The 25,074-nt window shown below is 39.4% G+C and overlaps 1 protein-coding gene across 1 annotated transcript in view; it reads left to right on the forward strand.

Annotated features, from left to right (window-relative positions):
* The window catches only part of Pard3b (par-3 family cell polarity regulator beta), a 1,015,658-nt gene that overhangs the window by 884,481 nt on the left and 106,103 nt on the right, over window positions 1-25,074 (forward strand). The window contains exon 21 of the mRNA XM_047544116.1: window positions 24,513-24,648. Within this exon, the coding sequence (XP_047400072.1) occupies window positions 24,513-24,648 (136 nt within the window). The remainder of the gene's footprint in view (window positions 1-24,512; window positions 24,649-25,074) is intronic.

Genomic DNA, 25,074 nt, shown 5'->3' on the forward strand with positions numbered 1-25,074 from the left:
GTTGTCACTGAGTGACTTACAGCCTCCCTAACTTACTGAGGCTGGCTGTGAACCTGCAATCCTTCTGCTTCAGCCTCCGGAGCTGCTGGGATTATAGGCTTGCGCCACCATGCCCAGCTCTTTTATATATATATTTATATGTCACTATATATAAAAATATATCATTTGTTTGCCTTTATAGTGCAAACACACATATTTACATGGATATATTAAATTTTGGTAGCTTTCATTTTTACCATTATATTGTGATTTTGTGCCATGTAATCTCTTCAAAACCATCACTTATGATGGTTGCATAAAGCATTATTTTCAACTATACTATAATCAACATAACCTTTCCCTTAATACTGGATACTTAGAGTGTTTTAGAATTTCAGTGCTATAAATCACCCTTTGATTGACACCTCCCCATAATATTTTGCCACACAGTTTGGATTATTTCCTTAAGATCCCTAGGATGGAAATGATGAATCAAGGACTTGAAACATACTGCCAACAATTTTCCAGAAAAAAAAATTAAAGAAATAATGCTTCTAGCAGCAGTGTAGAAGAGAGCTCCTTCCACCCCATTCCTGACAACACAGTGTTACCACTTTCTCCCCCTTAAGCCTTTATTAATTTGATTAGTGAGAAATAATACCATATCATTTACTTTGAACTTCTCAATTTACCAGTGAGTTTAAGCATTTTTATGGGAATTCATGCTTATTCCCAGTTGCCACTAGAAGTTTTCATTTTATCTCATAGTCCTATCCATTATTAGGGAAAATAGTTTTGGAAATCAACTTCTGTTTTTCCCTCCACAGATCTATATGTATTTATCAATACATCAACAAATACTTGGATGAGGGTTTTTATAGCCCTCTTGACAAAAAAAAAAAAAAAAAAAAGGCGATGAACGATCACACACCTGGGTCTTTTATGCACTGAACCAAGCCATATCTATCTGGATCCTGTTTTAATTGGCTTATCCTTCCCCCTAGTAGAATAGCATCCCTTTAAACAGGCAGTATTAAGAAAATAAGACCCTCAGCATGGATAGTGAAAGAAATGTCACTTCAGGGTCTGGACATTGCTATGACAACCCAGGCCCCATTTATCACCATTCCCATCAGCACATGTTGCAAAGGAAGCCCCTTTGCAGTGTTTAATCTGGGAATTTTAATATTAAACGTATATTTGACATTGAAAGCTCACACCTTATTTGCTATTGTCAGGCTTAGTTGATAGACAGCTAAGTCAGTCTCTTTTTATAGTCCATTTCTGAAATGAAACTATAAATTTTGAAGCTAGGCTTCATCATTGCAGAGAGAAAAGCTTTTCCAGCCCATTGTTGAAATATAACATTTTATAGGATTTATGAGGTCCAGATTCAGGAAGATCATTTGCCAAGCACTTAAGGCTGGTTTTGCTGCCCTTTGCTATTCTTCCCCCTTTAAAAAAAATACATATAGGGAGGGGAAAGCCATTAGAAAAGAAAAATTAGGAAGAGGAACTTACTAGATGCAATACAAATGTAAGTCTAAGAAAAAAGAAAGTCCTGAGCATTTAGTGTGAGGAGCATGGACTGCACAGGCTGCTCTTTGGTGATAGGCAAACTGTCTGCTTCTGTAAATGAAGTGGGCATCCTTGTTTGTCTTGATAGTCAATGAAAGCCTCTGATTCAGAGCAACGTTTTGAATTAAGCTTATAAGTCCTCTTCAGTATGCTTCCAGGAATCTTTTTGAAGTTCCATGATATGACGAGCTCTGTGATTTGGTCATATTCCATTTAGCTTGTTTTATTGCTGTTAATTTTACACAGGAAAATAGATTCTCTGAAACTTGTGATCACAGGAGCTGTCAAGTGGTTGAAAATGAAGAAAACCACCAGACAGTGTCAGATTTATTAAACACTCCAGAAGTACAAAATTAATGCTGTTCTTTGTCTTTGAAAGGTTCAGTGTCCACAAGCTGGATTTATCCTAATGGACAAGCGGTGGAAGAACAATTGTCAATTAGCTATCTCTTCAGCCAGACCACGCACGGTTGGAAGGCATGTAGGGGAGCCACCAGTGCACCTAGGCAGACCTCCAATTTGTTCATTTTGACTGCAAATGACTTAATTTAACATTTTCCTAATAAATGCCTTAGGTAGAATAGTGACGTTTCCTTTTTTAAAAAAAAAATTCTTAAAAGAATCACCAGTGTAAAACCATATTAAGTAGGCTTCTCACTCCATTTGTTTTCAATCACCACCTTAATGCATGAATTTCTCAGTAGCCTGTTACTCTCCCAAACCCTAAACTGCAGTGAATGTGGAATGGAAAGTTTTGGTGCTTTATCTCTTGGGCTTCTGTTGAGTTTGAAACTATTGTATATGCAAGGTATAGTCCTTTCTGGATCATCTTACCCATGGCCCTTTTTCCTCCTCCTTCTTCTCCTCCTCCTCCTTTTTTTCTCTTCTGTCTCTTAACCATGAATGAATTTTGCATTATCCTCTTATTAGAGATACAATGTCCAAAAGACTTTGAAAGCAAAAATTTTTCCCACATGAACAATTACTTTCTTTCCCATGAGACAGAGATCATTTATCAAACTCATTAACGGTGATTTCACCTGCTGAAAAGTTCATCTCCTAATCATGTGATTTTTTCTTGGTTTCTGGCCCCCCCACTCAAAAATAATAACCTTTTACCCTGCATATTCTGGTGATATAATGAAAACATCTGGTACTTGTCTATGGCAATAGCATTTTCACATTTCTTTATATTTGTGGGTGGATTCCAAGTTGGATCTGTGTAAAGATGCACTTCAAGCAAAATTCAGTAACTATATATCTGGTTTTGCATTGTTCAAATTGCAGAGTTTCAAGTATTCGCATGAAATCTGATGTAGGACTTAGTCCTGAACTCTGCAAACATTTGCTTTTGCACTTGAACTGTACTTCTTTTTGTATACAACAGGAATATACTTCAGGTTTTTATGCAATTAGCTATCTAAAATGTTTTATGAGCAGATAAATGCCAAAATCTGAATTTGTCTTTTATATTTTTACAGCAGTATTCTCTTTGGTACAGAGTAGAGGATGTGTGTGGAAGCATTACTCTTGAATTTTTCATAGGTTCTCTCCCTTTGCCATTCTAGCTGCTGTCTCCCACAAAATTTGAGCCATACCTCAACTGTACAAATCCCCTTTTAATGTTCTGCTGCCCTGAAGTGTGCCATTGTAGAATATGTCTAAATGTCTCCTGTGAAGAAATTGGAGGCATTGGCTTTAACAAAAGCAATAAAATGGCTACAGCAAAAAGCATTCTAGAGGTAAACACACGTCTTTCCTTGTTGTTGTACTCCTGCTCTGTAAAACAAAATTTTAAGGTGCTTGATTTTAGCCTCTCTTTCTTGCTTTTGTGTCTAGGGAAGTAAAAAGGAAGGGATTCAGGTTTTATAGTCCCTCAGGTTTCAGTACAGAGCACTACATCATGGAAAACAATTTGCAGCTTATTACCCTGAATTACCATTGCCAAACTGAGTGCATTGTGAGTGTTCATGAACTACACATGGAGAAGGTTTCTTAGTTGCTTCAAGAGAAGTTTCGTAATTTTCTTCTTGGACCTTGGCACAAAAGCCAATACTCTTACATGCAGTGGGTACTCAGTAAATTTCTTTTGGTGTTGGCTAATTAGCCTTCAGGACCATGAACCTCCCAATCCAGAGCTAGACTTGGAAAGGAATATAGCAAAGAAGAGGTTCTGTTTAGGAAGCCCCATTCCACCTCTCCCAGCCTTCCACTGAGCCGTCAATGTCCTCATGTTCTGCAGTTTTCCCTCCTGGTGTCATGACTGGTCCACAGGCATTAACTCACATGCAGTTGGATGCCTGGCCATGAAAGACATCTAGCACCAACTGTCTCTTATTGGAGATCAAAACTTTGAAATAAACTGAGGTTAGATTTCCTACATGACCCTTGAAGCAATGGGGTGGGGAATAGGGGCATCCCAATTACCCTGAAAATCTGTCTGAGTCCTTCTTCCCTAGTCCTTAAGTCCCTTTTGTAGATCTAACCAGTTTCGCTTGAAAATATTCATTAGAGCTCTTCAAAAATGAGGTTTGTGGATACTAACTTTACCCCTGAGCATCAGGTCGAGTGGGTTTTCCTGGTTTCCAAGTCCTCTGCTTCCCAGACAGTGAGCATGTTCTATTCCCAACATCAGAGCCCATTCTCTTTTACCCAGAGCTGGACTTGACTAAACACTGAGGAGAATGCTTTTGGTTTTACCTGATATGGAATGTAATGTTTCCATTTGGTGGTTCTCTCCTTAGCCCTGCCTGAGACTTCAGCTACTGCCGCAGTGTTAGAAAGTGCTATGCTTATTAGAGAACTTTATTCATCAGAGTAGAGTGCTGTTTGGCAGTTAGAGTCTAATGAGGATGAGGAGCTAAATTTAATTCAAAGCTAAAGGTCAGCAGAGAGTGCCGGCCTACCTCCTTGAAAGCATGTGAGCGTGGATGTTCACAGTTTCCAGACATTTCATCTACTGGTGTGCGTGCTATATTTAGTATGAAACAGCATGGAAAAGGTCTCCAATAACACCGTTTCAGCACACATCTATTCCATGAGCATTAATAAGCAAACTACATTACTGCTTGGCTAGACAATCCCTATGGGACCTGATGGCACCAAGATGTGATAGCGATTGCTGAAAATGGGAGACCATGAGAACATGTTGCTGTCGAGAGAACTTCAAAAACTTAGAGAAATTTCTCTAAGCAGTAAGATATCTATGCAGTACCCAGAAACAACAGAGCAGCTTATGCTGAGCGATTCAGGGTGGTGTTCTGCACAGGCACCTGGGAAAGATAAATAGGAAAAGGGTGGCATTCTCTAAACCGAAGCTATGGGTGTCGCTGGGTGGTTCTGGCCCTAAACCTTCTCCCATGTGTGCTCTCCACCCTTCTGGGGGCCTTCCCTCATCCGCAAGTTGCACTATCCTCTCTTCCCTTTTCCTTCTTACTTCTCTTAAGAACACTACCCGTTCTTAAACGGTTTTCTTGTTTTCAACTCCCACAAAAACTTGAGAACTGAGCACATCCTTGGTGAGGAAACTTTGCCGAGTTCTCTATGAGACACGTGAATGGTTAATTTTTTTGTATCACTTAGCCACTACTGGGCTTTGACAAAGGTTTGAGAAGCATAAGCCATGAAGGATCACAATGGCACCAAGAGGAAGGCAAGGGCCATAATGTAAATACAAAGTCCTGTGGAAGGTTGTGGAAGGTTGGAAAAAAGGACTTTCTTCTAGGGAAGGTTCATGGCCCAGCCTGTTCTTGGAAACGAATTCATCTGTTTCTCTTGATGACCACGGCCACCACCTTGGCCTGTCTGCTATCACCTGTACTTCTGCAACCAACTCTATGCTGTCTTCTGTAGCAAAGCCAGGATTATATTCTAATTTTTTAAATGAAATCATGTTGATTCCTGGCTTAAAATCTATTGTCAACTCATTTCTCTCTAAGGAATGTCCAGAGATCTTGCCAAGTCTGTCAGGGCCATATGACCAGAGCGCTGCCTGTCATTTGACCTTGTCACTTACCTTATCCTGTAAGCATTCATCTCTAGCCATGTTCTTCCTGTTCCTTTATTCCATCATATTCATTCCTTCCTTAAGGCTTTTGCTCCGGCTGTTTTCTCTCTCTCTCTCTCTGATATTCTTCATGGAGATGCTTCTGGATGATTCCTCTTGTAATTCAGACCTGAGCTTAAAGGAAAGGTCTCTCTTGACTACTCAATCTAAAGGAGCCACCAGTCACTATCTTATCACCAAATGTATTTTAAGTCTCCAGATAGCACTTGCCACTGCTTGATATTTCTTCCTCTCGAGCTATGTATTATCTCACTCTCCGCTCTGCAACTAGACCACAAGTTGTGTCTGGTGACCTTGTGTGTCTTGTACTCTGCCTCTATTCCCAAGACCTACAGTAGTTGATAGTACATAGTAAGTACTTAAATATGTGCTAAATGGGCGGTCAGACCCTTGAAGGACTTCACATCTCTTTAGATAATGTAAAGCCCCGACACTGGAAGAAACAGCTGAGATCCCTGCTCTCAGCACCTCTGCTCTCGTGGAGGTGTGCAGACGAGGTAGGTGAAGGAACAAGGACTACAGACTCAGACGGTGATGAGGGCAACAAAGGAAAGAAGCAGGCTGACTGCAGAGGGGCAGCTCGAAGAGTCCACAGGTCCAATGGCCAGAGCAGGGACCTCTGACACGGGAGAACTACCTTGAGAAACTAGAGGCAGAGTGCTTCAGGCAGAGCAGCAATGCCACACTCCTGGGACTGGGACAAGCTTGGGATATAAAGGGAATGTGGAGAAGGAGAAAGAAGCTGAGGGAAAGTCCGTCAGTGAGGAGGCAAGAGGGAAACAGGCCACGTCTGCAGAGAGCAGCCACATAGACCCTGGGCAAGGGCTAGAGAGTTAGTCAAGGCACGTGGGTGAAGCAGTGGGCATTTTTAAAGATGTGATTTGCTCTTAATTATGTTGTTTTTAAAATGAGGGACAAGAATTACAGGGGGAGGAGCTAGTGTGGACCGAAACATGGAGTGAAGTGGAGATAAAAGTGAGGGCAGTTCAGGGACAATGGAAGATCCATTGGGGACCAGACCTTGAATGAGAGCAGAGGGAGTTGGTAAAGGCCAGTGGGTGGGGATACCAAGCAGAGATTTGGGGAGCAAGGGCAGTATGTGAACAGAGATGTACCTTGGAGGCAAATCTGGGGAAGGATTAGAGGGAGTCAGACTGGGAGAGACTAGTTACCATGCTGTTATGATAGAAATAGGAATGCAGGGGAAGGCAGAGTGCCGGAGGCCATTGATTAACCAACTGAAGATATCAGCGACAAAGAGAGCAACAATAATTTTAAATAATGTCATATCAACAACAGGTAGGTGCTTATTTATTGAGTTATTACTATCTGCCAGCACTGTTCCAATAATAACTCTCTCAAGTCTCAAAACAACCCCATGCCATCTCACTAACCTTATCTGTGGTTCGCAGATAGGGAGGTTAGTTACATACCTGCTCCAAGGAGGGAGCAGAAAGTGGCAGAACCAGGATTGGAATCCAGGCAGTCTGGCTCCAGAGTTGGTGCTCAGCATCTCGATCACTGCTTTGAGCTTTGGTGAGCATGGGGAAGCCATTAAAAAGCCAGGAAGATGGGAGGGAAGTAACTTTTCATGAAACAGGAGAAGGTGGTTTCTGGACAAGTTGAGTATAGGAGTTTGGTTCATTGCAGGTACAAATGGGGAGTGAGGGCTGAATATGGTTATTGGGGCTCTTGGGAGACATTGCAGCCAGAGGCTTCTGTCCTTGTGCAGGCAGCTCTACTGAGAACCGGCTCCAGGTTAGGAGCTCTAGGGATGAGTCTATGAGAATGAGCGTGAGAAGGAATATATCAGCAAACGTGGAGTAAACAATATCCCCAAGGGAGGAAATATGGAAGCAGTTAGAGAATGTCAGAGGCAGCCTGTGTGGAAGAGGACCAGTTAAAGAGAGAAGGAGACAGACAATGCAATTGAAAGAGGAGGAAGAGTCTTACAGGAAGGGCTGCTGTCCCATGTTCAGCTCTGCCAGGTCACCAGGGTCTGCTGGGGCAGATTTAGCAGGGGAGAAGGCCCAAACCAGCTGGTCATCAGCCCAAAAGAGAGAACAGCTGGTTACAAAAGGAGACAACAGATGATTGTTTTTAAAAGTTTGGTAAAAGGGGAAGGAAAAAAGAGAGACAGGAGGCAATAGCTTGAGGGCGGCTGGGGTGCTACAGGACAGTGACTTTCACAAAGGGCCTTTAATTGCTCCTGAGAGAAGAGAAGAGGAGCATGTCTCAGGCCTCTGCAGGACTGGTGAGTGTGTACTTGTGCTGACAAGGACCCACGCTGCATAACAGCAGGGTCCCAGCCAGCCTGAGGTACCACTACACACAGGGTCAGGCTCAGGCAGAAAGTCCCCTCATGGGAACAGGAGATAATAGCTACTTGGATTAATTCAGTGACACCCTCATCTAGATGAGGGTAGAAAATTCTGACGTCATCAGGCTGCCAATTTTATAGAGAAATAAGACTTGTTTCTCTGCTGACAAGATTTGTGGCACTCAGCAGCTGTTTATTTTATTTTATTTTTTTTTTAAGGCTCCATCCACCCCCTTCTTCAGACTTCTCTGCACTTACATCTGTCCTCCCAGCTGCAAGGGACTGAATTCCAGGGTGCAAAACCCAGGCAGACAAGTGGGAAGGGCATGCAAATAATGATTACATGCTGCTTAAGTGTAAATCTTGGTTCATTGTGTGTCCACCAGCACATGCCTTCAGATTCAAGTGTGTGCCTCTCTCTCCCTTTCAATATCTGTCTGTAAACCTTGATGGTATTAAGCATATGTTTTAATAAATATTTTGTTTGCTGTATTCCCATTAATATTCATAGGGAATGGAGCACTTTAGGTTTTGTGATTTCTAATAAACATTGATGGTGTTACTAGTTTGTACTGAGCATTCAGTATGCTCCATCAAAATGGCAGCTCTAATTAGGTTCCTTGAATTAGCTAATGGATTTTGAGAAAGATAGCTTAGAAAGCTCTCACAGCTGTCCAAGATATTCTTGCCATGGCAGAAAGACAAAAGGCCCCTGGAAGCTACAGACTTCAGAGCTTTAGAAATGCAGCTGACAGTTAAAAAGATAAATTGCATTCATATTTTTCCAGTGAAAGTCCTAATACTGAATTAATGTTATTCCTGTAGTGAGCATCCATTAAGAAGCTCATTTTATTATAAGGATGCATTTTGACCATTAGCTCTTTTTCTGTAGTCCCTCCCCCCTCCCCCTCCCCTTCTTTTTTCTTCCTCCAATTCCCTAGATATTTTGGACCCAGTATTAAAAAGCTTCTTTGAAGAAGAGGAAATGATTCCTTTCTCTGTCTCTCTGTCTCTGTCTCTCTCTCTCTCTCTCTCTCTCTCTCTCTCTCTCTGGCAGACTATAAGTTCAGAAGCTCTCTCAAATATACAATAAGTATTCAGTTTTTTAAATAAGTCAAGTAATATATAAAGAAATAACATAGTAATTCAATTTAAGCCTGTGGCTTATATTTTATGCAGAATTTGGGAAAAAAATAGAAAGCTTCTAGCAAGGTGGCAGTGGGTTTATTTACACTTGGATAAAAGATGATTTTGTTGTAGAATAGAAACTATCTCTAATAAAGTATGTACTTCCTTCCATCATCCTAATAAACAATGCACGAAATAACGCAGTGCCACTCAAAATGGCCTTTCCCCTTTGCTTCCTAAAAACAAATTTCTTTAATGAATAATGCACTAATGACATTTGAATGGCTATACTTAATATGTCCACAAGTAGGGAGGAAATAAAGTTGCTAGCAGAATGGATAGAAACAAAGTTCCTGGCAAAGAGCAAAATTCAGGAAACATACAGTCTCCCCAAAGTTCCTTTGGGTATGTGAGTTCTCATTAGTTGTGTAACTGTGCTCTGCAGAAATTTTTGCTTTGAGCGTGTCCACTTAGAAAACTGATCCCTGGTACTGTTTAATCTGAAAAGTTGCATCTCTTGAGTCTCAGGGCACATCCTATAGGGAAACGTCTCCTGGGTGGTTAACTCTCAACCATCCAAACTCAGTTTTCCTCATTTGAGTCATTGTAGCTCCTCTACTTTTCCAGCGCTGCCTGCCTTTTGGGCTTTTTTTTCTCCTCATTAGTACCCTCAACAAACAAGATGCTGGGCAAGGAAAGAATGTGAAACTTAAGTCAATTAATTGGGATATTATTTACAGCTCTGGGAAAACATTAGCTGGGAAAGAAACTAATGTTGTTGGTTTATTTTTTAAATTTTTTTTAAAGGACAGCAATTTTGTTTTTATAACTTTATTTTATTTGTTTATTCTTTTTATGTGGTGCTGAGGATCGAACCCGTGCCTCACATGTGCTAGGCAAGCGCTCTGCCCCTGAGCCAAAACCCCAGCCCTGTTGTTGGTTTAAATGAGATTTTTCTAAATCATCTGTCCTCTTTAGTGTTCACCCTGTCCCCAACCTCCTATTTCTACAGACAATTGAGAGTTGACAAAAACATTGTGGCTAATAAAGCTCTTGGAACCAGGGAAGAAATAAAAATAGAATTGCACAATGTATAGATTACAGATTAGAGAGCTGTTTTGCCTCAGTGTGATATAAATAAAATGGAAAAGCATTGGGATTCTTTGGTTTTGATTTTGGTTTGGTTTTTTTTTTTTTTTTTAGTACTGGGGATTGAACTCAGGTTCTCACTGAGTTGCTTAGCACCTCACTATGGCTGAGGCTGGCTTTGAACTCATGATCCTCCTGTCTCAGCCTCCGGGGCCACTGGGATTAAAGGCATGCACCACTGCACCCAGCGAAAAGCATTGTTATATGAAGTACTAATAAAACAAAAAATTATATGAGGTACTAATAAAACAAAAATATCCTTGATTATTCCTCACACATGGCTTCACTGTGATAGATAAAAGGCATAATTGACATGTTTATGGGAAAAATTTACCAACTGTCACACTGTGGAGAGTCTACTGAAGTTGGAAGACAGCATGGTTCTTACTCATTTTCAATGTGAGTTTTTTATAGAGTTCCATTGTCAGTGGCACAGTGCCTAATTTTCCCTCTTCTTTGATATTTGACAACTCATTCACTTTTTTTTTTTTGCAGTAATTTTTTTATTTTTTAAAATTTTTAAACTTTTTTTATTTTTTATTTTACAAACTGCATTTTGTTTCATTGAACACAAATGTGGTCCAATTTTTCATTTCTATGGTTGTATACAATGTAGATTCATACCATTTGTGTATCACATATGTACATAGGGTAATGGTGTCTGTCTCACTCCACCTTCTTTCATACCCCTGCCCCTCCCTCCTCATTTTCCTCTATGTAATCCAAAGTTCCTCCATTCTTTTCTTACCCCTCACCTACCCACCCCCATTATGTATCATAATCCACTTATCAGGGAAAACATTCAACCTTTGTTTTTTTGGAATTGGCTTATTTCACTTAGCATGATATTCTCCAATTCCATCCATTTACCTGCGAATGCCATAATTTTATTCTTTTTCCATTGTATATATATATATATATATATATATATATATATATATATATATATCACAGTTTCTTTATCCATTCATCTGTTGAAGGGCATCCAGGTTGGTTCCATAATCTAGCTATTGTGAATTGAGTTGCTATAAACATTGATGTGGCTGCGTTACTGTAGTTTGCTGATTTAAGTCCTTTGGGTATAAACCGAGGAATGGGATAACTGGGTCAAATAATGGGTCCATTCCAAGTTTTCTGAGGAATCTCCATACTGTTTTCCAGAGTGGTTGCACCAATTTGCAACTAAACAAGCAATGTACAAATGGGCCTTTTTCCCCACATCCAAGCCAATGCCTATTATTGCTTGTGTTCTTGATAACAGCCATTCTAATTCTAATTTTCTTATCAAGAAGACAGCTACAAATTGCCCTGTTGCAGATACTCAGACTTACCATTACCTTGCTGAGTGGGGCGATGGCTATTTATTAAGATTCTATGACTACTTTCCCTTAGAACACCAGGGAAAATAAAAAGTCTTCATCCAACCCATAATGGGTTGGTTTCATTCCTTCATTTTGTTTTGTTTTCCTTTAACTTTTTGCCCTCCTATTCGGCAGCCAGTGCCCTGTTCCTAGTGGGAAATTTTTCACTATTAATGACACATCACTCATCACCACCAGTTAATGTTCCCAGTGAAACCAGAGCTCTGGTTGGAGAAAACGTTCAGTTTTCTAACTGAAAGTCTCATTTCTGATTGCTTGATCTGTAGTGGTCCTCAGGCACAACAAGTGGGGAAAATGACTTGGCCAACCATTTAGTCTGAACTGTGTGCACACACAAGAAATCATTGAATATAGATGCAAGAAAAATCCATAGAGGTCAACTAGTTCATGCCACAGGCTATTTCTTCCAGTTTTACCTTGACATCAAGTCTACCTCCGAGGATGCTGCCCTCCTATTTGAAAGAGCATCATCCCCTTCAGAAAGACTAGTGTTCGGAGCTGATGGAGGTCTGCCAGCTCCATTGCCTAGTTTCTCTGCCATGCCTAACATTGCACCCTTTCCTGCAACCTGCCCTCCAAGTGTGATGTCCTTCCACCTGATGCCCGCTTACTCGTTCATCCTTGTCTCCTTCTCTCCACGAGGCCTCTACTCTCCCCAGCAGAGTCAGTCACGCTTTCTCTGGAGCTGCTGCAGGACTTCATTACCCTCCTTGATACTCCCTCATAATTTCCATGATGCACTGTCATTATTTATATCACCGTCTCCCCTACTGGACTGTGGAGTCCCCCAGGTCAGGTCTGGGCCTTAATCACCTTTATACCCCCAGGGGCAGGGACATAGCAAAATTTGAAAATAAGTAAAGTTTAAATAATGTATACATCAAGAACCACTCAGAAAGTAATCAGAGAACTTTTCTAAAAGCAACTGATGATTTAAGTTTGACACACATGTGCTATTTTCTATTCATGCTGAAAAAAAGTTGGCATTCTAGCAGGGATTTGTTAGAATCTGAATATCTTTTAACAACAACTAAAACAATCCATAGGCAATGATAATATAAACTATTCTCTTTCCCATAGATCCCTGAGGTCAACAGGTCAGCAGAGGTTACAGGGTTACCAGGGCTCTCTGTACACTCCAGTAAATCTTCAGAAGAGCTGTGAGACATCATTGGACCTGACGTCCTTTGGGACCTAAGTAGATGTTAACTTTTTATGCAGTTCTTTGGATTTGAAAAACTATTTGGATTGGGTGGGTGCTATAACTCTAATTGAAATTTCAGAAGAGCTCAGTATTCATGCATATGAGTGTGAAAGGGATCTAGGTAATATTGAAATATGTTATTAATAAATTCTTGGACCTATTGGACCTAATTACTATTATGTTAATCATATCAGAATAATGCAAATAGAAGTGTATGCTTTTTAGCATGATTTAACACTACATGTGATCTTTAAGACCTGCTCCAGCCACGTACATGTATGACCCAGGCATTACTTCTACATGTTCAAACAATTTATTCTATCTCCCTTTAATAGGTACAAAGATAAGGACTAGTTTACAGGCCATAGGTAGTTAGGACACTTTGTCTCCTGACACTTAGGGTGGCCCCAAGTCTCCGTCTAACATTTTTCAATTGAAAAACTTATTTTTTTTAAGAAAACATTTCCTTGTCACTTTTATTATTATCCTAACCTCCTCCATTGAGTGGCAGGGAGGGAAAAGGCCTGGTTGCCTTGTTGAATGAGTAAGAAATTGGTTTTCATCTTCTTCCATTTTGCTACCAGAGCATATACTCTCCTGACTTTAGAGGATTAGGTAAAATCCTCTAAATAAAAAAAAAATAAAAAAAAAAAATCCATGAACTAAATCACTTAGAAACTACTTATTTTGCCTCACAATTGTGTGTTTGGGGCTTCCTTCCTTGCTGTCCATGAGGAAAGATCTAGGGATCCAGCTGTTGAGGATCCCTGATTTTTGATGGCATTCCACAGCCCCTTGAAAGAAGAGAGAACTTCTGTGCTGTTTCCTCTGAGGAAGAAGCGATTTCACGGAGGCCTAAGAAATTCCCAAGGTTTCATGGCTTGAAGCCCACAAAGGATTATTTTTCCCAGAATTGACCCTGAAAGTTTAATCCACATCTGAATGTCAGATTTGTACTCTTAAAACTCAGTCTGCATTTGAGTCAAACCTAAAAGTTAATAATTTTATCTTTGGCGGTCTTGCAGATATTGGTGAGGATTTTTTTTTTGAGAAGGGACACAGTGTCCGTGTGTGTGTTATCATTAACTTGCCCACGTTCCATATTAACAGCAAGTTTAGTTCTCCTGAAACTATTTTTTGTTCAGTTCAAGAATTGGAATGTGAGTTAGAATAATACAAGCTTTGTAGGCTTCTTCCACTCTCCTTTTCATCAATATTTTGCACATTTTTAGTTTGGACCATAAAATTCTCTGAAAAAACTTCTAATATGCCAAGTATTTAAGTCTTCAGGTTACTAGCTAAAGACATTATGTGAGACAAAAATTATTCACAGTCAAAAATCAGCCTTGAGAAACACTAGAGAATGTTCCATTGGCCCCTACCTATCATCGCTCACTAAATCCACCCAGTGCTAGGTATTTTTGGTTGGTTTGTTTGTTTTGGGTATCAGGGATTGAACCAGGGGCACTTAACCACTGAAACATATCCCCATCCCTTTTTTTAAAAAAGTATTTATTTATTTATTTATTTTTACAGACTGCATTTTGATTCATTGTACACAAATGAGGTACATCATTTTGTTTCTATGGTTGTGCACGATGTAGATTCATACCATTCGTGTAATCATACATGTACACAGGGTAATGATGTCTGTCTCGTTCCACGATTTTTCAAACCCCCTCCCTCTCATTTCCTTCTACATAATCTGAAGTTCCTCCATTCTTCTCTCACTCCCCACTGCCCCCACCCCCATTATATTTCATCATCTGCTTATCAGGGAAAACATTCAGCCTTTGGTTTTTTGGGGATTGACTTATTTCATTTAGCATGATATTCTCCAATTCCATCCATTTACCTGCAGATACCATGATTTTATTCTTCTTTATGACTGAATAATATTCCATTGTATATATATATAGCAGCTCAATTCATAATAGCTAGATTGTGGAACCAACCTAGATCCCCATCCCTTTTCATTTTTTCTTTTGAGACAGGGTCTTGCTAAGTTGCTTCGGCTGGCTTTGAACTTGGGATCCTCCTACCTCAACCTCTAGAGTCAAACTGCTGGGATCATAGGTGTGCACCCAGCCCAATGCTGGTTTCTTTGGGGTTTTTTTGTTTGTTCATTTCTTTGTTTTCCTTTTGACTTCTGCATCATATGGCTCTTTCCTTGATTGAGCACCAGCTTAGGCATTTGACTTCTGAGGGGCCACACTGGACAAGTAATGAAGGTCTTTAAACACTGGAATCTGTCCAGCAAAACATAAAACTTATAGGTGTTTAGGAAGGGACACCAATGGAGGGAAACCAAGTCACCTGCTATCCAGGGGCGTATATGTTCATCGAATGGAGTGGATGATAGAGAAACACTACCACTGTTTCAATTGCCCAAGTCCCTGTTTTTGTCTAAGCTCTAATAAAATAAATACATCAGTTAAATTAGGCTCTGTTGCAATGTCACTGTACTTCAGTCGTGTCAGAATAGCTGTTTCTAACCCTCCACATACATGGATCACAATACAAGGCGTGGTTTATTCATCACCTGTAGCAGAAGGTACGGTAGATGAACAGTTTCATGTTGATTCAAATCATTTTTCTTTGCATCTCTGTATGCTTGTTTGGCAAAGGTGTAGAGAAAAAATGGAGGAATAATTTTGCTGTCATCCAGTGTGAACTTTTCAACTAAAATTTAAAATATCTATTTCTTAAGAAACAAAAATTACCATGTGAATCACTGGACTCCCACAGACTTTATATTCTTCATAAATTTGGCAAATGGCCTTGAGACAATATGTATCACATGCTTATATGGAACTTGGGAGTGTCCAGTGTTTGTGTGAATTACTTCAAATTCAAAAACGTTGCACTGTGTATGTTGGAGTAAATACATCTTACTATTACAAAAATATGAACAACTCAAGTATCTTATGACTAGTGGCAAGCTGGCTTCTGAAATTTGAACGCAGCCAAGAGTCCATTGTACAACATCAGAATAATACAATTATTTGTTACGGACTTAGGTGAGTTGAAACAGTGAAGTAAGTTATGTTCTTGAATTGTGACTGACACTGACAGGTCACTTCTAAAGAATTTCTACCTTTGCTAGAAGTGAAGATAGAGAGGCAGAATGTTCTGATTAAAGAGCAGCCTCACGTTGTCTCAAGTGATAAAGAGCAAAGAGAGAGCAATGCCTTCTATCAGAAGAGATGACATTGATCTGGTGACGAAGCTCAGTCACAGCAATCAATCACATGGGGAAAGTTGCCCTTCATGAATCAATGAGATAACTTGGAATGTAAATGGTAGCAGTGGTTCACGGCGTGAGTGGAGATGCTTACTGTTATGCGATCACAAGTGCCAAGGGAAGGGCCTTTACTTCTTTATTCTGCACCACGATGGCTTGATTCATGGGGGTGAAGGTCCAGTCCAGGGTGAAGATTTCCAAGACAAATCTTCAAGCTATAGGAGTCAGAGGGTCAGTTCACCAAAGTAGGGATGGAAATACCAAGACAGGGATCTCAAAGGAAGCAGATGCTGAAAGCAGGAAACACGTTGAGAAAGACAAAAGGTCAGACTCAGGTTGCCATGGCAAAGTCAGGAGCCCAGGTAAGCCAAGTCACGTTGTCAGATTGTTGCATCTGGGTCAAAATGTCACAGGCAGCATCGGCGTGGCTGGGGGAGGGACCACTGTGCAGGATTTCGGCCAGAGCCAATGTCTCAATGTGCTTTGTGACTTTTTTCTTCCTGTATGACCCTAACATGCATGTCAACCTCTCCAAACCAGTTTTTCAACTTCCCCGCAGGATCCTGACATGAGGAGTAAGCTTGTTGAACCCTTGAAAATTTATACAAATACATACTTTTCAAAGTTATGTATTAGCATAGAGTGTATTTTTTCTCAGATTCTGCCACCAATTTGTTATATAACTTTAAATACTCTTTTAAGATGCCAAAGCACTGTTTCTTCACCGACTACGAGAAGGTTTGATGTCAGAGATAGTTGATTAAAGTAGTCCTGGAAATTCTAGATGTGAAAGATTGCTTTGTCTGTGAGTAATATTCATCCTTTATCTAAAATCATTGTTTTTAATAGAGGGATTTATAGGCATTTGTAGTAAGCAATGGGTACCTAATCTAGAGAAACTGTTTTAATAAAAAAGATAACAAATCTGGTAGAAATTAAATGCATATATAAGAATAGGCATATTCTTGTTATTTGGGGGAACTTTTGGCAAAAATAATGGAAAATGAAGGATACTATGATAAACAACAATGGTGAATTTGGGAAGAAACAGAAAAAAGAAACCCCAAATGTCTGTGGATAGTCAGCTAGGGGTCCCAAAATTGGACTCTGCACCAAAAAAAAAAAATCTTGTTAATGCACCTTTGGGAAAAAAATAGGTATTCTTTGTAAGACAGAGAAATTACACAATTATGCTTTTTACTGAAAATTTACACCAGATAATTTTCAGAACTGTGTAGACTAAAATGTCAGTGGAAGAATTGTATAGAATTAAACCCCCTTTAAAGCAATTATTTATTATTCCATCTTTTTAGTATATATGGGCACACTATTTAAATGTATTTTCATTAGTGAATGTTCAATCTATAAAGTATTAGTGTAAATGCTGGTGGGACTAGTTTTATGAATCTTAAATGTTTGCAAATTATAATTCTGAATAATCTAAATAATTCTAATCTCTCAGAATTTTTATTTGGTAGAAATCTTCATCACTGACAAAAATTAAGTGACATCCCCATGACTGTCTGTCTTCAGCTAAATATTTTTTTCTAGAAATATTTTGGGATTTAAGGTAGAATTAGCAAAATAAGAGTGCATATAGCCAGTTAGATTCGATTATGTTATTGAGAATGTGAATGCCACAGAATGCTCAGATGTTTTGAGAACTCTGTTCCTACTCTGAGGGCAAAAAATGCCCTTTTCACAAGTAGAACTGTGGTACTGTCAAATTTTAAGTTTAAAGCTATGATTATTTTTAGTTTCTTAAATGTAAAAAGACAGAGACAAACAACCCTTCCCCTGGGAGATGGGGAAGACAGGAAAAAAATACACTTACAGAGTGAAAAGCTGTTTCTCTTCTTTCCACATCTTTAAACCCTTTTTGAGAAAACCTTTGAAAGTCTACCCCATTGTAGGTATAGATAAACTATTTAATTGAAAAATTTAAAGGAATATCGAAATAACATTTTACAGTAGCTTTATAAGAAATTAAAAGATCTATCAAACCCTATAAAGTACTTCCTAGCCTTCTGCTTATTGTTGACATTACAGAGTTTTATTCAGTGACTTCATACTGACCATCACATCCACATAAGAATATTCCTGTGAAAGTGTCCTCTGACTAAGTCTACTTCTCAAGCACTTCATCAAATCTGGACATCAGTGTTATTGTTGGGATCTATAATGGCCCCCAAAGAGCTCATATGTTTAGATGAATGCTTAGAGGTGGAATGATTAGATTATGAGAACTATAAACTCATGGGTGGATTAATACATTTAATGAATTGGTAATCTGAATGGACTACTGGGTGGTAACCATAGGCAGGTGGAGCACAGCTGAGGAAGTAAGTCACTGGGAATGTAGCCTTGAACACACCCGCAGTGACCTTATCCCTGGCTTATCCCTGGCTCCTTGCTCTTTCTGCTCCCCAACTGCCTTGAACTGAGCAGCTTTCCTACACCACACCCTTCTGCCAAGTTATTATTCTTCTCCTCAGGCCTAGAGCAATGGAGTTAGGTAACCATGGGCTGAGCCTCTGAAACCATGAGCCCAAAATTAACTGTTCTTCCTCTAAGTTGTTCTTATCAGATATAAGACAAAAAAAAAAAAATTCAGCATGTTGAAAGTATATGACTGGCACTGATCAACTTCATATGGATAGAGCTATAATAGGGACGTTTTTGTAAAAATGGCCAGTCTTTATTTCGACCAGTGAGCAAATAATACCGAAAGCCTAATTTTATAACTAGCAACACAGAAAGAGTCATTGATACTTTGACATATTTTATGTGGTCCCAAGAGTATTTGCATTATATCATAGTCTGATGTCACTTCTGAAGCCATCAGGCAAAAGAACATCAGGCATCAGATATAAGAACAACTTATTTTGGTGACAGGGATGAAAAACTCACTGAAACACCAGGCTAGTACTTAAAATGAGGAGTGTTCTCTCCAAAGGCAAACATCTTCCCTTCAGAATGAGTTACATACCATGAGTCTATCTGAAAACAGAAACAGCTGTTTGGAATTAACTGTATACAATTTAATCATCAGAAGAGTCTATGTATTTATGAACATGCCCACTTTCACATGCACACAGAGGAATCAGAGATAATTCATAAGTCCAGAGTGGTCAGGGGTTGGTGTAGTGACTGGCTCCCTCCCCTCACTCAGTTGTGAGTGAACTTTTCCAGCAGTAGCCCTGACTGTTGTTCTCTTTGTCCTTCATGTGAGATCTTTATCATAGGTTGATTCTCTTTTGCACCCCAGTTTTATACCAGTTTCCCATATAAGCTCATTAGAGATATAATATTAATTGCCCAGAAATGTCAGTCTGCAAATGCTCCAATATCATTCTTTAATGAATAAAGGCTTCGTTATTTGTATTTCTATTACTTTAGCTACTTCAATTTCTATTTTTATTGCAAAGATCTGTGCAAATAAAAGAATATCAAAAGGTATGGCTATAAATGTGCTCTGCTAAATTCCCTCTGCCTTGAAATGCCTCGAACTGATGCTGCAAGATGCCTGCTGCATTTTAATGCCTTTTGCACGAGGCAACATGATAGAGTAGAAACAGTGCTGGTTTGAATCCTGGTCCACGATTCACCAGTCATGTTACTTCTCTGAGTCTCAGTGTACTTGTCTGAAAAATGTCGACAACAATGTCATCCTCACAGCTTTGACAGGGGAGTAAATGAGATGATGTAGAGCACAAATATTATCCCTAGAAAATCATGGAAGCTCCATAGGTGTTAGTTTATTTTCTCCAGCCTACAGCAGCAACCAGAGGAGACTATGGTGTGCACAAATGTGCACTCACTGGAAGACGTACTGCAATTGAGGGCATTATGAACTAGAAAGAATAAAGTTAGATTCCAAGGAAGCAGATAATGCATCAATGTGAAGTTCACGTGTGGTGGCTAGTCAGTCATACCTGTCCGTGGCTATGAAGAAAGTGACATGGTTTCTAAAATCCATTACAACTTTAACCTCTGTTCGGCTTGGCAGTGTCATAGAAAGGCCTGTTTAACTTTACATTTGCCTCTAAAGGCATAGGCTATGTAATTCACAAGAAATCACTCCAGTATAAATCTGTTTTGTTTTACTGCTTAAATTAACTAGACAAAAAAAAAAAAAATCAGCATGTTGAAAGTATATGACTGGCATTGATCAACTTCATATGGCTAGAGCTGTAATAGGGACATTTTTGTAAAAATGATCAGGCTTTATTTCGACCAGTGAACAAATAATACAGAAAGCCTAATTTCATAACTAGCAACACAGAGAGAGTTATTGATACTTCGACATATTTTATGTGGCCCCAAGAGTATTTGCATTATATCATAGTCTGAGGTCACTTCTGAAGCCATTAGGCAAAAGATTCCCTAGAATCTATACAGCTTAGTTCCATAAAGCCAGGAAAGTAGAACAGATGAAACAGACATAGAGAAAAAAACCCAGCTCCTCAGAAAGTAAGAGCTGTAGCTAACTTTGATATGCATGCTGGTTCAGTGTGTTGCTAGAGGACCCTGTCTCTAAGATAAAAATAAGATGGAGGAAGAGGAGCAGCTTGGAAAGTAATAAGTTATCCTGGAAAGAAGAGTCTTTGAAGTCAGGCCAACCTTGTTAATCATCTATTAGCCATGAGCCTCATATCTAAAACCTATCATTCAATATTCTTTAGAAACTTTGAGAAATTATAGCACCTATTATACAGGCACTGAAAACAAATTCAACTCAAGTGCCAGCTCCTGTAGTTTGTAGTGGTTCTCTGAAGTTCTGGGTTAAGAAGAATTCTGAGACTATGTCTAGGATTATTGGGAAAGAATCCATAATTGATCAGTGATATCTTTTCTGGGCAGAAAAACCGAGTAAGTAAAAGTTTGTATCAATATATTTGCTGCGTAAGTGTTCTATAAGTTGTAACTATTATGATTACTGCTATTATTACAAAGTGTTTCTATATGCTGCATCAAATGGCTAAATTTCCACATATTCAACCAAAAATGAAATCAATTAATGGTTTTGGCTCTAAGTAATGGCATATGTAATTTTTATGCATTCAGTAGTTGACTTATGTGTTTTATCTGTTGAAAAGAACTGAAAAGTGATCTTCAACATGTCGGCTTAGGACCAGAGTTCCTCAACAGGACTCCCACAGCACAAGAAATAAAAGCAAGAATCAATAACTGGGATAGATTCAAACTAAAAAGCTTTCTCTCAGCAAAGGAAACTATCAGCAATGCAAAGAAAGAGCCTACAGAGTGGGAGAAAATCTTTGCCAATCATACTTCAGATAGAGCACTAATCTCCAGAATCTATAAAGAACTCAAAAAGCTCTACACCAAGAATGCAAATAATCCAATCGACAAATGGGCTAAGGAAATGAATAGACACTTCACAGAAGAAGATGTACAAGCAATCAACAAACATATGGAAAAATGTTCAACATCTCTAGTAATAAGAAAAATGCAAATCAAAACCACCCTAAGATTCCATCTCACCCCAATTAGAATGGCGATTATCAAGAATACAAGCAACAACAGGTGTTGGCGAGGATGTGGGGAGAAAGGTACACTCATACATTGCTGGTGGGGCTGCAAATTAGTGCAGCCACTCTGGAAAACAGTGTGGAGATTCCTTAGAAAACTTGGAATGGAACCACCATTTGACCCAGCTATCCCACTCCTTGGCCTATACCCAAAGGACTTAAAATCAGCATATTACAGAGATACAGCCACATCAATGTTCATAGCTGCTCAGTTCACAATAGCCAGATTGTGGAACCAACCTAGATGTCCTTCAATTGATGAATGGATAAAGAAAATGTGGTATATATATACAATGGAATATTACTCAGCCATAAAGAATGATAAAATTATGGCATTTGCAGGCAAATGGATGAAATTGGAGAATATCATGCTAAGTGAGATAAGCCAATCTCAAAAAACCAAAGGACTAATGATATCGCTAATAAGTGGATGATGACACATAATGGGGGGTGGGAGGGGTTAGTGTTAGGGTTAGAGTTAGGGTTAGGGAGGGGGCAAGAATGGAGGAAGGAAGGACTATATAGAGGGAAAAGAGGGGTGGGAGGGGTGGGGGAAGGGAAAAAATAACAGAATGAATCAAACAACATTACCCTATGCAAATTTATGATTACACAAATGGTATGCCTTTATGCCATGTACAAACAGAGAAACAACATGTATCCCATTTGTTTACAATAAAAAAAAAAAGAACTGAAAAGTGAAATCAGAATTCTGAATTTTAGTATATAAAATGTCTCCTTGGGAAAATGATGATATAGTTACTAAAGGTAGAATGTGTTTGAAAGGAAAAAAGAAGAGGTGATCTTCAGGTGTAGTCCCACATTCTCATAAAAGATTTGCACAGCATCATATGGTCTTTAAAACAGTCACACTAGGAAGAATCTGCAGCATGTTTTGCACTAAGAAACTCCAAGACTTTATCCTGTCTTTTCATTGCAGCCAGATTTCTTTTCTGGGTAAATAGTCATGTTCCTGTCAACCATGGGGGGACTTTTCAAATCCCGAATATCTGATTTTATATTCTTCCCCCATTTCCTTACATGAGAACAGCAATCTGATCAAACCCATATTTTTAAATTAATGTCTTTCTAGGCCTACGGAAGAATAGTTTACAGTCCTAATATTATTTCCCCCCACACCACCACAAATGGAGGAAAATTGTGGTGTTTGGTGTTTTCTTTTTAAATACTGCCTTATCAGTTTCTCTCTTTTTTTTCTCTATTACTGATGACTTCATTCTACTTGAATTCAGTGCTTCAGTTGCTTTGGGGTAAACTAATAGATTATGTATGCAATGTTTGCACCATGTTGATTGAACTCATCTGGTGAGTTTGAATGCTGCTTGTGAGTTCCTGTAACTGGCAGGAGCCTGTGCATGGGACCCAGCCGTCACAGTCATCTCATGTTACTCAGGAGCAAGGGAAGCTGTTTAGAATAGATGGCACTACCTTTCCCACCTGCCTGTGCCTCAGAGAAGCTAAGCAGGCCTTCTCGAGTCTATTGTTATCTCTTTCAAGTGATCAAAGAAAACTTTTCTTTAAGAAAGGTGTAGTAAAGAAAGAGAATTAGAACTGTTTTGAGAATTTAGACTATATATTCAAGAAAATTAAAAGGGTGTGATTCCTAAGGGTTTGTCTTAATCAAAGCATTAGCTGCTGAGTGTCTGTGGAACACAGAGGAGCTCAGAGCAGGCACCCACCCCTGTGGGGAGGCTGTGAGTCCCGGGAGTATGGTTATGCCTCCCTCAACTTGTCATCTAGCTCCCAAGAATGCTTTCCCTCCCAAACCTCCCTCCAGTTTCCCTTTTTTAAATTTACATGCACAATTTTAAAATACTTCAACAAAATAGATGATCGCTCTCTACTGCTTTTAGAGATCTTATTTTTATCAGATATCTCATTTAAATTTAAAACTCAACTGTAATATTCGGGGAACTTTCTGGCAGGCAAAGCTCCTCCCACTGGGAACCGTCTGATCCTCTTTCCCTGGCCCCTCCCATGTGCCCCGTAAACTGGAATAGTCATCCTTACCTGCCTGTGAAACAGGCGTGTTTTTGCAATTCAGTGAAAGTACCCAAATTTGCCAGTCATACTTTCATCATTTGTTAGTATAAATTCTAAATATCTTTAAGTCATCAGTACCATTACTCACTTTTGTTCTAAATTGCTTTCTAAATGAAAGAAGAAAGGAGCTTATATCATCTGCTGTGTGTATGGGAGGATGTGGGGGCAGGGTGGGTAGGTGAGTCACTGGACAGCTGTGAGTCCTGGGAGGAAATGGTGGCTAAGGTAAAGAGGAGAACCTTGGACAAGTGCCAAGATGGCACATCCAGCTGTCCCCCAACCCCATTACCCTTTCTTTTCCTTTTTGGCATGGCTTTCACTTTTTCTTTGCCTGTGCCCTGACCGTATTCATCTATTTATATGTATCCCTCCATCAGCCACTCCGACTCCCCAGATTCCCATGTCTCTTTGAAACAAACAGTGGCACATGCCAATCCCACAGATATCCAGCCAGTCAAACAACCAGAACTTCGTCCCAAATAGACAATACTTATTTGAGAAAACAAGATTGCCATGTTGAAATTTACCCAAATTTTATGAGTATGATTCTAAGACGAAAGTGATGGAGTGTTTTTAATTCCTCTGAAAGGTCAAGACTTTTTCTTACCTTCTCATTTGAAAGGCATTTATTAACCCCAAGTCAGATACTTGACCCTTGGAGCTAAAGGTATGCATGTAAGGGCCATTTTTTGTTCATTTTATTACTGATCTCACCATTCTCCTCGCATATTCGAATCACATTATCCAAGCTTACCAATTTGGATATCAGTCCCTTTGATAGGAAGAACAATGAGCAACTTTTAAGGATGATGTGACTGTGTAACTGTGTGTGTCTATGTGCTACAGTGGCCGTCCCTTGGGTGGAAGCACTGACCGCATCCAGAAGCTGCGGAAGGAGTATTATCAGGCTCGGAGGGAAGGCTTCCCTTTATATGAAGATGAAGATGGAAGAGTAAGACCATCTGATTATGACCTTCACTGGGTAAGCCCATGCCTGACTCCAAGCATGAATTCCTCTTTATCAAAACAGTTTAGAGCCTAACATGGTCAAGAATGCTCAGTGCATACATAGCAGGTTACATTCAGCTTTCTTGAACTTTATAGCATGAACATGACCCATAATAGCCATCTTCTCCCGCAGAAGTTATTTACATAAATCAAACCTCACTAATACAAGTCTTCGTTCTAGTTGCTCTCACGCTTACTTCCTGTTGTATTCTCACTGGTTTGGAGTGGGCACTTTAAAGAGGACAGGGAATCTCTGTCACCATCCAGTGAGCCTTAATCTTTACCTTCCATTTTCTCAGACCTCAGACATCTGGGCCAGTGTTAATAGACTTTGCTACAGAAAGCATCTCTTTTTCAGAAAATGGTTATTAGACATACATTTCAGAAGCATTATTATCAG

Source organism: Sciurus carolinensis, chromosome 3, assembly GCF_902686445.1.
Source record: "Sciurus carolinensis chromosome 3, mSciCar1.2, whole genome shotgun sequence".
Taxonomy (NCBI): domain Eukaryota; kingdom Metazoa; phylum Chordata; class Mammalia; order Rodentia; family Sciuridae; genus Sciurus; species Sciurus carolinensis.